The sequence below is a fragment of the Misgurnus anguillicaudatus genome, chromosome 3, assembly GCF_027580225.2.
Source record: "Misgurnus anguillicaudatus chromosome 3, ASM2758022v2, whole genome shotgun sequence".
Lineage (NCBI taxonomy): Eukaryota > Metazoa > Chordata > Actinopteri > Cypriniformes > Cobitidae > Misgurnus > Misgurnus anguillicaudatus.
Genome location: NC_073339.2, coordinates 34724514 through 34737989, shown reverse-complemented (window position 1 = coordinate 34737989; position 13476 = coordinate 34724514). Strand labels below are relative to the sequence as shown.

General features: G+C 34.4%; 1 protein-coding gene across 3 annotated transcripts in view; it reads right to left on the bottom strand.

Annotated features, from left to right (window-relative positions):
• Positions 1–13476, bottom strand: part of acsl1a (acyl-CoA synthetase long chain family member 1a) — a 35495-nt gene that overhangs the window by 16364 nt on the left and 5655 nt on the right. For 2 of the 3 annotated variants that reach the window (XM_073865480.1, XM_073865487.1), the window contains exons 1-4: positions 9055–9273; positions 7014–7256; positions 170–279; positions 13–77 (exon numbers count right to left, since the gene is read on the bottom strand). In XM_073865480.1, coding sequence (XP_073721581.1) covers positions 13–77; positions 170–279; positions 7014–7256; positions 9055–9119 — 483 coding nt within the window. In that variant the 5' untranslated portion in view covers positions 9120–9273. Of the gene's footprint in view, positions 1–12; positions 78–169; positions 280–7013; positions 7257–9054; positions 9274–13476 lie in introns of those variants that run through there. The other variant, XM_073865490.1, reaches the window with a different exon arrangement.

The following is a 13476-nucleotide window of genomic DNA, read 5'->3' as shown; positions in this document are numbered from 1 at the left end:
CAGAATATATACCTCTTTATAAGACAGCCATTTATATGGCTTATTTGAGTTCCGTGATCCTAGGCAAGGACCATTATCTGTAAAATGAGAATGAAAAGGTGTTTTATACTTTTGTACTTATGAATACAAATGTTGGTTGGTTTGAGTATTTACTTTAATTAGCACATACTAGACACTCTCAGTCCTCGTAAGAAAACCTCATACATCGTCCGAGCATCACTATAGTAGTAGGACATGTATGTATCACTGTCTAGCAGAATAGATCTTCGAGCATGTTCTCTACCCTGAAAAACAAAAACCAGAAACACTGACGTTTAGAATTAGCTTTGCTGTACTTAATCAAAACATGAAACACTGCACTAATACACTGTAAAAAAATAACTGTAATTATGCAGCTGGTTGCCAGTAACTTACTGTAAAAGATAAAGACTCAAAATGTTTCATGTTCATTTAACTTTGAACAAACTGTTGCCAGTAAATAACATAAATGTAAAATCTACAGTAAGTTACTGGCAGCTAGTTGCCAGTAATACCCAGTAATACTGTAATTTCTACTGAAAAAAGACACTGACATTCAAGGAATGGTAATTATTTCCTGATAATATTTGTCTTTGCCAAAGTGCTCAAATCCTATCCCTAAGGGAAAGTTCAATTCAAACAGCGTTAAACAGTTTTTCCACATTTTTGTGTTCAACCCATGTTTTAGCCCCGCCCCTAATTGCAAGTATCCATTCAGGTTGTAGCGGTATTTGAAAGTTGAGAGAGACAGCAGCTTTGGTGTGGTTTCAGTGCAGACAGTGGACACGCCCTCAGCGCTTGAGAGCAGAGAATTCTGCCTGTATGTTCTGTCGGACGCACGTGTGGTGATGCGATAAACGTCTGGTCCGAACTTTACTTCCGGTTTCAGCTTTTTTAATGGTTTGACTAGTTGCTAAACTACCGAAGCAGAGAGAGGACATGCACTATTATTATTTTTGCTTGCTTGTTTTCTTGTGATCACGACTTAATTTTCTCATGATCTTGAGAAAACGATCTCGTTATCCTGCCATGATAATCCAAATGTCATAATGTAATTTCCTGTTCATAATATTTAGTCTATTTTGAAGTGGACTGCTAATGTATACGAGTTGGGGTCTTCGCCGTTACCACACTAATGTGTAGATAGACTTAATATATAAATAAAGTTGGACGTTCATGTTCGTGAATTTAGGGACCATCTCTAAAGTAATACTGTACACGTTTCTATCTTCAATAGTATTTAACAGTTTATTTAAATAAATATCAACAATCTAAAAAGTGTGCATTATAGCTGACAACCACATAAACACGTTTGTTTTGTGACTGTTTATTGACTTTCAGTCATTCCATTTAATGCTGTTAAAAGTAGAAACGTGTATTGAGTAACTTAAAGACGGTCCATAAATTCACCACTGTAAAATTGTAAATATTGACAAATCTATTTCAGCTTGAGCGAATCTCTGATCCAAGTAAAATCTCATTTGTTCATCCATACTAATTTAGCAAAATATGTTTTTGCTGTTTACAAACAAAACAACATGTTCTATCGAGTACTAGTGATGGTCGTTTTCGAAGCACTGCTTCATGAGGCTTCGAAACATTTACGAATATTTTGTTTCGAATCAGTGGTTCGGAGCGTGTTTCAAACTGGCCCAAGTCACGTGATTTTAGTAAACGAGGCTTCATTCCGTCACAACTGTTTCGAAACGTTTCGAAAATCCGATTGTTCACCACTAGGGGGAGTTGATCACATGACCAGTGTCTAATATGTTTCGGTGAACTCGGGCCAGTTTTATTATAAAAGTTCATAAAACATTTATCCTTCTGACTAATAATGCTGCCATTTTGTCTATTTATTGTTTATAGACAGATTTAATGACAAAAATGTGCATAATTAAAAGGGTAGTTAGTTTTAATGATTTGTTTGCCCTAAATAAAACTTAAAACACATAATACACTTTTAACTATGTCTTAAGTTAAATAATTTTTTTTAACATATTTTAATAAAAATCTTGCTATTATTTTGTAGAAAAAAAGGTGTAAAATGTTTGGCCATATCTGCTTTACACTATTTTGACCAGCAGGGGTCGCCAGCGTGTGTGGTGTTTCGAACTGCTTCGAAAAACTGAATCAATTTTCGAAGCAATTGGTTCAATTGATTCGACGCTTCGAAAAGCTTCGTTTCTCCCATCACTATCGAGTACACGTAAGCTTAAATCACATCTCAAGAATGCAACTTTTGTTATGTCGAGATCATGAGAAAACAAGCAAGCAAAAATAATAAAAGTGCATGGTCTCTCTCGGCTTCCGTACTAATCTGAACAAATACCTTGTCGAAAATAAAGAATGTTTTGGTTTCCAAGGTAATCTACATGTTTATTTGGCTTGTTATATAAATAACCTACGTTTAAAGTACTTTGTTGTTACTTTTTCTTAGCGGAGTTTACCGGAAGTTATGTGTTGACCACGAAAGCGTTTATGTTGTTACTGCTGAAACTGTCTATATTTACTTGTGGTTTTTTTAATCAATCAAATTTAGCTGGGTGTTTAACTCTTTCCCCGCCATTGACGAGTTATCTCAATTAAAAGAAAACATTTGCATAAAAAAAATTTCCTGATGAATTTTTATGTTAATCTGCAATACCGCGATTAACGGTACCACTTACCCAGTTTATGAAAAAACTGAAGTCAGAATGTTATTTACTCTGTGTATGTTTTAAAGTTTTTTTTTTTTTAAAGAAAAATACCCATATTTAAGAGTTTATAAGCAGAGACAAAAAATATAGATGGGATGAAAAAAAAATCCCCGTTTTGTCTGTTCTTTCATTTGATATATTTGTATGTTTATATATATATTTTTTTTAGAAGAAAATTTTCACAAAAAAATGCTGGGGGGCAACTTAAAAAAAAATGGCTGGTGGGGAATGAGTTAATATATCAATTTTCTAAGGTGTGACAAACTGTATACACATTTAATATCAACTTTACACGGACATTAATTAAAACATTTGAACTTTTATTCTGGCATTAAAGGAATAGTCTTCTCATTTTCAATATTAAAATATGTTATTACCTTAACTAAGAATTGTTGATACATCCCTCTATCATCTGTGTGTGTGCACGTAAGCGCTGGAGCGCGCTGCGACGCTTCGATAGCATTTAGCTTAGCCCTATTCATTTAATGGTAACATTTAGAGATAAAGTAAGAAGTGACCAAACACATCAACGTTTTTCTTATTTAAGGCGAGTAGTTATACGAGCAAGTTTGGTGGTACAAAATAAAACGTAGCACTTTTCTACGCGGATTTAAAAGAGGAACTATATTTTATGGCGTAATAGCACTTTTTTTTACCATTGAATGAATGGGGCTAAGCTAAATGCTATCGAAGTGTCGCAGCGTGCTCCAGCGCTTACGTGCACGCACACAGAAGATAGAGGGATGTATCAACAATTCTTAGTTAAGGTAATAACATATTTTAATATTGAAAATGAGTAGACTATTCCTTTAACACTCCTGTTAAGATACTTTCATCATTCATTTTGGACCTTGACATTCCCAGGAACATTTACTTTTACTGTATGGTAACTTGGTGAACTAGATTCAAGCATCTTTTGCTCCGTGTTAGGATTTCAAACAGCCTGCAGCAGATAAAGGAGACTTCACTCTAAAGGAATTTACAGCAGGTCATTCAGTAATGAGTCCACTGACTTTATGACTGTTTCTCTGTGTTACCATAGCAAACATCTGCTGTTTCTCTTAAACACATTTATAGAAGCAGTGATGGACATCTTGTGATCTTGTGAACACCTATAACCTCAGCTCTCTGTATGAAAGAAGCTATAAGGATTCAAATCTTCTCTGATGGCACAGCCTGTGTACACAGGTATCTCACAAAGACCGACAAAGATGTTTAACCAAACGTCTAATGATGTTCAATTCAAGCCAGTATGAAACAAATACTTAAAGGATTAGTCCATTTTCTTAAAAGAAAAATCCAGATAATTTACTCACCACCATGTCATCCAAAATGTTGTTGTCTTTCTTTGTTCAGTCGAGAAGAAATTATGTTTTTTGAGGAAAACATTGCAGGATTTTTCTCATTTTAATGGACTTTAATAGACACCAACAATTAACACTTAACTCAACACTTAACAGTTTTTTCAACTGAGTTTTAAAGGACTATAAACAATCCCAAACAAGGCATAAGGGTCTTGTCTGGCAAGACGATTGTCATTTTTGACAATAAAAATAACAAATATACACTTTTAAACCACAACTTCTCGTCATGTAGATCCGGTCGTGATGCGCCAGGTGACCCCACGCAATACGTCATTACGTCAAGAGGTCACAGAGGACGAACGCGAAACTACGCCCAAGTGTTTACAAGTGTTGAGAAAGAGGACAGTTTCTACGTTGTTGTATGTCAACTGATACTAATTAATGTCTTTGTGTCAGTTTATTGTTTAAAATGGTCCGCAATTGTCCGTTTTATATATGTAACATGTGACCTCCCTATGTCACTACGCATTTACGTTAGGTCGCGCTGGACCGGACCTAGACGAAAAGTTGTGGTTTAAAAGTACTTTTTTTTTATTGTCAAAAATGACAATCGTTTTGCTAGATAAGACCCTTATGCCTCGTTTGGGATTGTTTATAGTCCTTTGAAACTCTGTTGAAAAAAACTGTTAAGTGCTGAGTTAAGTATTAAATGTTGGGCTCCATCAAAGTCCATCAAAACCAGAAAAATCCCGCAATGTTTTCCTCAAAAAACATAACTTCCTCTCGACTGAACAAAGACATCAACATTTTGGATGACATGGTGGTGAGTAAATTATCTGGATTTTTCTTTTAAGAAAATGGACTAATCCTTTAATGTAAAAATGCTTACAAATTAGAATCTTTCTTTCTTTTTTTCATTATGATAAGAATTTTTAGGGCCATGTGAAATATTACTATACTATAAAACTCATTTAAATTATGCAAAATATATTTGTATACGCTTCTTTTGTTCTTGGTGAAAAAATAAGTGCTAAATATCATTGTGAATGATCTACCATATTACAGACATGCAAAAGCATGTGCAAAAACGCTCAGCAGATGCAAAGTAGAAAGTAGGAAAGGAAGGAATGTTGTTTAAAGTGGACTATGCCAAAAAAGCCATGGGTGGGATGTACCCATTTTTTAAACACATATACTAACGCACAAACATAACGCCTTTGTTTCCCAGACAGGATCATTACTGAGACAAAATGACATGGTCCCAAGAAAATACAGCTGTTTTAAGAGGTTTTTTAATGTATGCATGTGGACAAGGACAGTCAAGTGTTCACATGCAAAGCTTTACAATAAAAAAAAACATACTGCAGCTGGTATCTTAAGCGAGAGAAACCACTTCACATGTTGGGTGAACCCAGAGGAAGCCACAGTCTGTACTGCTGAACCACACCGAAGTGCAACAACTCGACGTTTTAAGTTTGCAAGTAATCACTGAAATCTTAAAACTTGCATCAGACTAAAGCTTGTAAGCTTTCAACTTTGGCTCAATAAGATGGAGGATCTGTGAACTATCTTTACCCAATAACTACAAACTCAGTGTAAGTGCTTTCAGTCCTGTTGGATGTTCTCAGAGGCCATGAAATGAGTCGGCAGGACCATTAACTTTGGAGGATTGAGAAGAGTTGAATAACTAGGGTTGGGGGCTAAGACACACAATCAACTTCGCCAATTTTAGGACTGAAGATGGATGAAAACTGGCTAGTGTGATGCAAGCTTTAACACCATCGGAGATACGTGAACATTGTTGTTCATCATTACTGCAGTGTCATCTATTTCTGATTTATCCAACCCTAAATCTTATTTAATCAACCTCATGCTCTCTTAAATGTATTTCAATTAATGTACTTGGGTGATGCTCACGAAACCATTGAAACACCACGGCACTAATGATTTTAGCTTTAAAATGTGTAATATAGTAACATTAAAAAGCATCAGAATTAACACAATACTGTGTTCTACCTTGCACAATGTGTGATTTCAACATAAGAATTTATAATTGGAAATTTTATCTCATTTTCTGCTGAAATTCTCATTACCGCAATGTGTCCGGCTGTGTTTGAACATGCGTTATGTTGTAATTTAATCAAATTAACACAAAAATATTAAGAAAAAAATAAATGGATGTTTTGCTAGACTACTTTAGATGACAGAAAAAATATTTACTGAATATTCATGTATAATAATAATGAAGAAAAATTAGGAAAATGATGTGTCCATGCCTGATGTTCTCATCCTCCGCAACACTTTTTGAGAACAGTTTAAGCACACATACAGAATTTTAATAAAGTTTGATTTTGAGTGACCAAGCACATGGACCAGTTACTTCAAGATGGCTACCAGGTAAGATCATTTTTTTACAGTTAATTTGAAATATTGTCTTGTCAGAATGCTTACACGACATTTTGATTATCACTACCGCAACAGATGCTTATTAAATGTTAATTTAATTAATAGAAGCATAATACTTTGATTTTAAATGCATGTGCAGAATCTCCAAATTATGTTCTTTCAGGTTTGTCATGTCATTTTGAAAATATGTCAGTGTTGATGTTTTCTGACTGTTGCGGTAATGAGATTTTTTAGGACTAATTTTTAAAATTATGTTACAAAAAGTGTTAAATGATAAGTAAAAGTTTTTAAATTAATTTTCCCATTTACTCCAGACTTTGTTTTTCAATGTCTGGTGGGAAAAAAAGTACATTTAAGCAGTTTTTACATTTTCATGCTTGACATTTTTAAAACCAAGTTTTCGTGAGAATCACCCACTTAAAATTGTGTTTCTATTCTCTTAATGTGGTAAGTCATTTGGCATGTTGCTTGCATGACCCTTTCATGTGTAAGTGTGCTGTTTATGATCAGAAAAATCTACAATGTGGACCAGATTTTACGTCAGTCAAGATCAAGTCTCTTATCATCAAGACATAGTTCACTACTGAACCTACCCTGTACCTCCACAGATTGCGAACTGAGGTCACATGGCGGTTTAAGGGCTTTGGGGCGAGTGGCCAGCCAGTAGGTGGTGATGGCAGCAAAGGCACCCATGCCCATGAGAGTGTTGGTGGGTAAACTACGCACATACTGTCTCAAGTCGTCCAGCTCTGGTATTCGCAAGTGGCGGATCAGATCCTGGGCCTGCATCACTCCGCCCTGGTGGGAAACACTTAGTGCAGCTTGCTGAAGACTGTGAGGAGAAATGCAAAGAGAAGACTTTTAGGTTTGTTTATGAGAAACAAAACTTTTTGGAAAGTATTTTGAAAAGCATTTTTAAATGCAAGATCTATCAAACAATTTAATTAGTTTAAACTACAATACCCCAAAACATATTACTTATTTTATATATTAAAAATTATATTATTATATTACTTATTTTATCAAACACAAATGTTTCTTCCTTCTTATGTAAAGCTTGTGCATGCAAAAGACTGCTGGAAACGGGCCAATCTCAACATAACACCGACTGTGAGGTTACAGTCGTAATGTTCATGTACGCCCGAACACTAAATTACACATTAATTACAATGTTGATACAATGCTGAAAACAAAGCTGAGTTAGCAATATATGCTAGTTAATGCTATATGCTAGCATTTTAGGCTGAAGTTCTACTATTGATGTTACAGTAACGTTTTGCAGGCCTATACTGACAAAACCCCCACAAATTTTTCATTCAGAAATGTCCATTAACAAATTGATTATTTGTTTCTTTTCGTCTGATACAGGCTCAAACATAAGGTCTGTTTGCACACACACAGAGCTACTGAAAGGAACTGCTCCGTGAAACAGCCAACCAGAGCAGAGCTCAACATTATCATTCGTGACCCTTTCAAATAAGGTAATAATTGACTGGTTCACTCCTAGGGGTAAATCCTAGGGTTGTACATGGACACGTAAACATTTCTGGATAATTTTTGCACTTAATAAAGCCACATACCTTCTATGTAGGTATCAGAGAACAATTTAACAGATTATTTCAATGGATTCATTCCTGTTTTATGTTTTCTTCTTTGTTCGCTCTGTCTGCAGAGAATAAAGGATTCTGTGGCTATAATAATAAATTCAATAAATATTTCATATGCATCAGTCCATAGCTTCCAGCAGCGGTTTCTCTGTACAGCCTTTCATAATTATAGAGAGTCAGAAGCCCTCATTCAGTGCGATTTCAGACAAATGTCTACTAGTGCTGAAAGCCTTCATTTCAACACAGATAGCTTACTGGACAAATGAAGCATTTGCCAATTAAACCTGATAATATCTCCGACGGCACTCTTCAGCTTACAGAGGGTGAAAATGAGTAATAAAGCCTGAGAACATCACTAGTATTAATGTCCTGCCAATAACACGCTGACACTTACAGAGCTCTGTGTGATATCGGCTTGCTTAAATTCAGATTTATCCTCTAACTTCTCACCTAGATCTATAAATACACCACCATCCAAACAGTGCTGATCATATGATGGTAAGCATGGGAAACTGCGCAGAGAGAAATACAACAGGTGTTTGTGTTTTTATTAGTAACTTTAAAAACATATCTATAATAAATCGCTTGTTATACCGTTGCTATGCAATTCTTTACTAACTGAATAATGTAAAGCATCTCTAGAAACCCCGCACATTTGTATAATTTACAGCATACTTGAATAAAGGACAACAATAATGTACAGTAATGTTTAAACCTCACCCCCTCTGAAATAGGCTACCAGAATTTATTTAACAAATGCTCAAAATCAGATCAGTGTAGCAGACTTTTTCCTTTGACCTCACGTCGTCCATACCGCCCTTGAACTGCACGCAGAAGATATGCACTTGCATACTTTTGCACAGACCAAATCAAGCCCTAATCCTAACAATAAAAGAAACCAGATCGCTTTACTAGAGCAAAACATTTATACATTTAATAAATCATAATCATCAACCTTGTGAAAACACACATCCTAACTTATTTAAAGGACCAAAAGCGAGAGATCAAAACATCAACACTTACTGTATATCTCTAGTTCCCGCACAGAAATGTTGTGTCTTTATAAAAATAACCCTTATGTCTTTCATACACGCTGCTTAGTTTCCACACATATCTACAGTATGTTGCTGTGGTTAAACTGACCTATAATACAGTGCTAAAGGAAACTATCGGCTATGAATAGAAAAATGACCCTACAACCACATTGGGTCTCTCTCTCTCTTTCACACATCAATCTCTCTTTTCTCGTTCTTTCCTGTATATCTCCCCAGCTCTATGAAGATCTCATGTCGAATGCTTTTATCTGTTATCTCTATTTATGCCACATGTAACGTGTATGCGTGCGGGTTCGACATAATGTATCAAAACACATAGAGATACAGGCATCCCACACCAGAACATACGCATGACACCGGCTTTTATCTCAGAAACAAACACAATACAGTCATTAACAAAGATAAGAGATAAAGTAAAGACATTCCACATGTGTCAGGAAGTTTGATATTTACATGGCTGAATCATATTTAGTCATATTTAATGGCAATATATTGGTCTACCACTAAATATGACAAAATTGGGCATACATCCTACATAATGTAAAGGACAGTTTGTGAAAATGTAACCTTGATGTCTTTAATAAGTAAGTAAGGCCCATGAGTAAAGATTGAAATCAAACTTTGACGCTTCTAATACATTAGCTTGAATATTACACACAGGATCACAAATATTTCTATAGTTTCACCAATTTTCTGTATGTCCTTTTACTGTAATTACATGTGTGTTATATCCGCCTCCTATAGGCAATTGGCATGTTGCTTTCTCAGTATCTGCATCGGCCATTAAAAAAATATTTTCAGATTAATCGTTTTTTAAAACGTGGTTTAATAAAAATTGATTCTCAAAGAGCAGAATCGATTATTTTTCTTTCATATTTATTTCCGCAAACATTGAACGAAAGATTAACTTTAATCTAATTACTAGTCTTCTTCAATGTTAGTGTTGTGGCTTTTAATTTTTTTTATTAACTACCCACTTGTAAACTGCTGTTGACTGTTCTTTTTTATTAATATAGTATATGTATTAAATCTATATTCATTGAGTTGAATCGAGAATGGAGTATAAAAACCTACCCGAGAACCGGAATCGAAAATTGAATCGAATCGATCTGGAACATCTGAATCGATACCCAGCCCTAGTATTTCTACATCTTTTATCTAGGTATTACTAAATTCAAGTCAAAGGGGGATCCTTAGAGCCGAAACCCTCCATTATGAACAGTATTTATTTCTATTGAATTAGAATTTGGGGAGTAAAATGTGCTTAAAGGGATAGTTCATCCAAAATTAAAAACACAGTTACAAACCTGTATGAATTTCTTTGTTCTCATAAACACGAAGGAATATATTTTGAGAAATGTTTGTAACCAAACCGTTCGTGGATACCATTTACATCTATAGTATTATTTTTTCCTACTATGGAAGTGAATGGGGCCCACGGACGGTTTGGTTACAAACATTTCTCAATATATTTTCCCTTGTGTTCATTAGAACAAATAAATTTACACTGAAAAAAAAATCCGTAGAAATTGCAGCTGGGTTGCCGGTAACTTACCGTATATTTAAATTTATGTTATTTACTGGCAACATTTTGTTTAAAGTTAAATGAACATTTAACATTTACAAGTCTTTGTCTTTACAGAGTAAAACTAAAAAACAGCATCAAGCAAAACATTCTGGGAAACAAAATCTTAAGCAAAAAAAAAACAGAAAAAGGTTGATGAAGATTTCTGGTTCCCAGAATGTCTTGCATGAGGCTGTTATTGTATAGTTTTATTCTGTAAAGATAAAGACTTGTTAATATTTACAATTTATTTAATTTTGAACAAACTCTTGCCAGTAAATAACATAAATTTAAATCTACGGTAAATTACCGGCGGCAACCCAGCTGCAATAACATTGTGATTTCTACGGATTTTTTTTACAGTGTATGTGGGTTTGTATGTAACAACATGAGAGTAAGTAAATAATGACAGAATTTTCATTTTTGGGTGAACTATCCCTTTAATTATCATGATAATAATACAAATATAAATTTTCCTTTGGACTTTTGGAGTTGATCCTGAGGTTTTATTGAACCCTTATTCCCAAATTCTCTCATTTAGACGTCATTCAAAGTTTGTGTTCCATTGTGTTAACGTGATGCTGCTGTAATAGTGATTTCACCGTATAATTCATAACAGGGAGACTTCTGAGAAGGTGAAAGTGAGTGTGTGCGTATGTTTGTGTTTGGATCACAGATGGGAAATGTCACGCCAGTCATATGACAGGTCAGGCAGTGTATGCCGTCAAGTGAAACCCAAACTCTCTCCATACATGGACTGTTGTTACAAGCTCAAACCAATGACAGATACACTTACAATCACCCCACTGAGAGTGAGACAGATAGAAAGACAGACACACAGAATGTGACTTTTATTTATTTCACTCACTTTGTAGTACATTTTAGTAAAAGCGTACAGTTTGAGACATTGTTAAAAAGTGAATTATGTAAAGAAAATCCACAGCAATGAGGTTAAATGGATAGAAAATGCAAACTTTCAGTCTCTGATATGATTTTTTTTTTTTGAGAAAAATGCACAGAATCTCACATATGTCTCCAGCAGTACAGTTTCAGAAGAAACAGAAGTGTCACAAACTATGCTCAGATTTGCCAAGTCTGACAGATATTTGACTCTATATTTTGTCTCAAATTTATGTACAGTTCTATTTCTTTTAAGCTATTTTTGTAGAAAGGTACTTTGAAACAAAGGTGATACTTAAATGAAAAAATAACTGAACATTCAATCAAATCTCCTTAGCTATGCGAGAGCAAGCTGTTCTTTAAGAAAAAGATTTGAAGCAAGAGTTTTGGCATAGTTTGTAAATTAGCTGTATTTAATCTCATATCCAAAAGAAAATTGAGATTTGGAAAGGATCCGATTTGTAATGTTTCTGCACATGGGGGAAAACAAAGGGAGGAAGCAAGAAGTAAACGGGTGATTCTCGCGAAATTAGACTTATGAGGTGTCATGAAACATTTTGATAAAAAAACAAAAAGTAAATGCCAAGTAAGAAGCATAGTTACAAACTTCTCTTCATGTACTATTTTGCAAATGATTTCAAATGACATCATAGTCATACAAACCAATTTTCTTGTTTTTCCACATTAAAGAGGAAAATTTTCATTCCCGCAACGTGTCCATGACTGGATTTGGGTTCTTTGACATGGAAATATTTATAATAAAAAAATAAAAAATAAATAAAAAGCTTCTATATACTATAAACATTTACAGTAAAGAAACATGTGGTATTTGGTGATCATTGGTAAATGTAGAGACAATAATAAGGAATATAAATGTGTCCAAGACCAATTTTCTCATCCTCCGCAACAATTTTCAATCATTGTTTAAGCCCTCAATGAACTAACATTCAACAAAAAATTTGTTGGAAGGGACATAATTGACTGTGACACTCAAGATGGCTACCAGCTAAGCAGTTCTTATTTTTTCTATCCAGATAAAAGTTCAAATTTTGGTTGTCATAGTACCAAGACAACTTTTTAGTTCTCATTACCGAAACATGAGTTGTAAATGCATATATTTAATGTAATATCATGTAGCGGTAAAAAATAATTTTTGATAATAATAATCTAAAAAATGTAAATAATTCTATTAGGAAATATGTTTTAAATCCTCTAAAAATAATGGTTATAGTAAGTTCAGACCTTAATCTTATATGTGCAAAAAATTGGCTTAAAGGGCTTTTTAAAAAGTCTGATGCTGGGCACCTTCTAATTCTGGATTTCGTGAGAATCACCCAAACACATAATATAAAAATATACAAATGTTAACCGATTATTTAAGTCTGAGGCAGAGGTTTTCCAAAGCATTAAGTCACAAAAATGGAAGTTAATGGAAAAGCCAAAGAAAGAAAAAATGAGAGAGAGGACGAGGGACAGAGAAAGAAAAGAGTAAGGCAAAACAAACAGCTGTATACCTAACTTAAAACACACTTCACGTACATGTATATTAATGCTTTTCTGCATGTTTCCTGGTCAAACCACCACATTTATATTTCAGTTCTGTAAAAGCTTCCTCTGCTTTTGGACACACGAGAGCTCACTTAAACTTCATACTAACAGAGTCAACTGAGCACTTGAACAAAAGCTGGGATGACATCCTTTAAAAAGGTTCTTATGTATACCATTTATATGTACCTAAGTACCAAAATGTATCTTTCATTCACTAATATGCACCCTTTCGTTTCAAAGAGATATTAAAATAGTACAGACCCAGTGACGGCTTTTGCACCTTTAGAGTGTTCATCACACTGTATACGTATATTAAAGTGATATTTTTAAATAGACACATACCATCATCATAAAACCTCCTAAATTAACATTCAATAT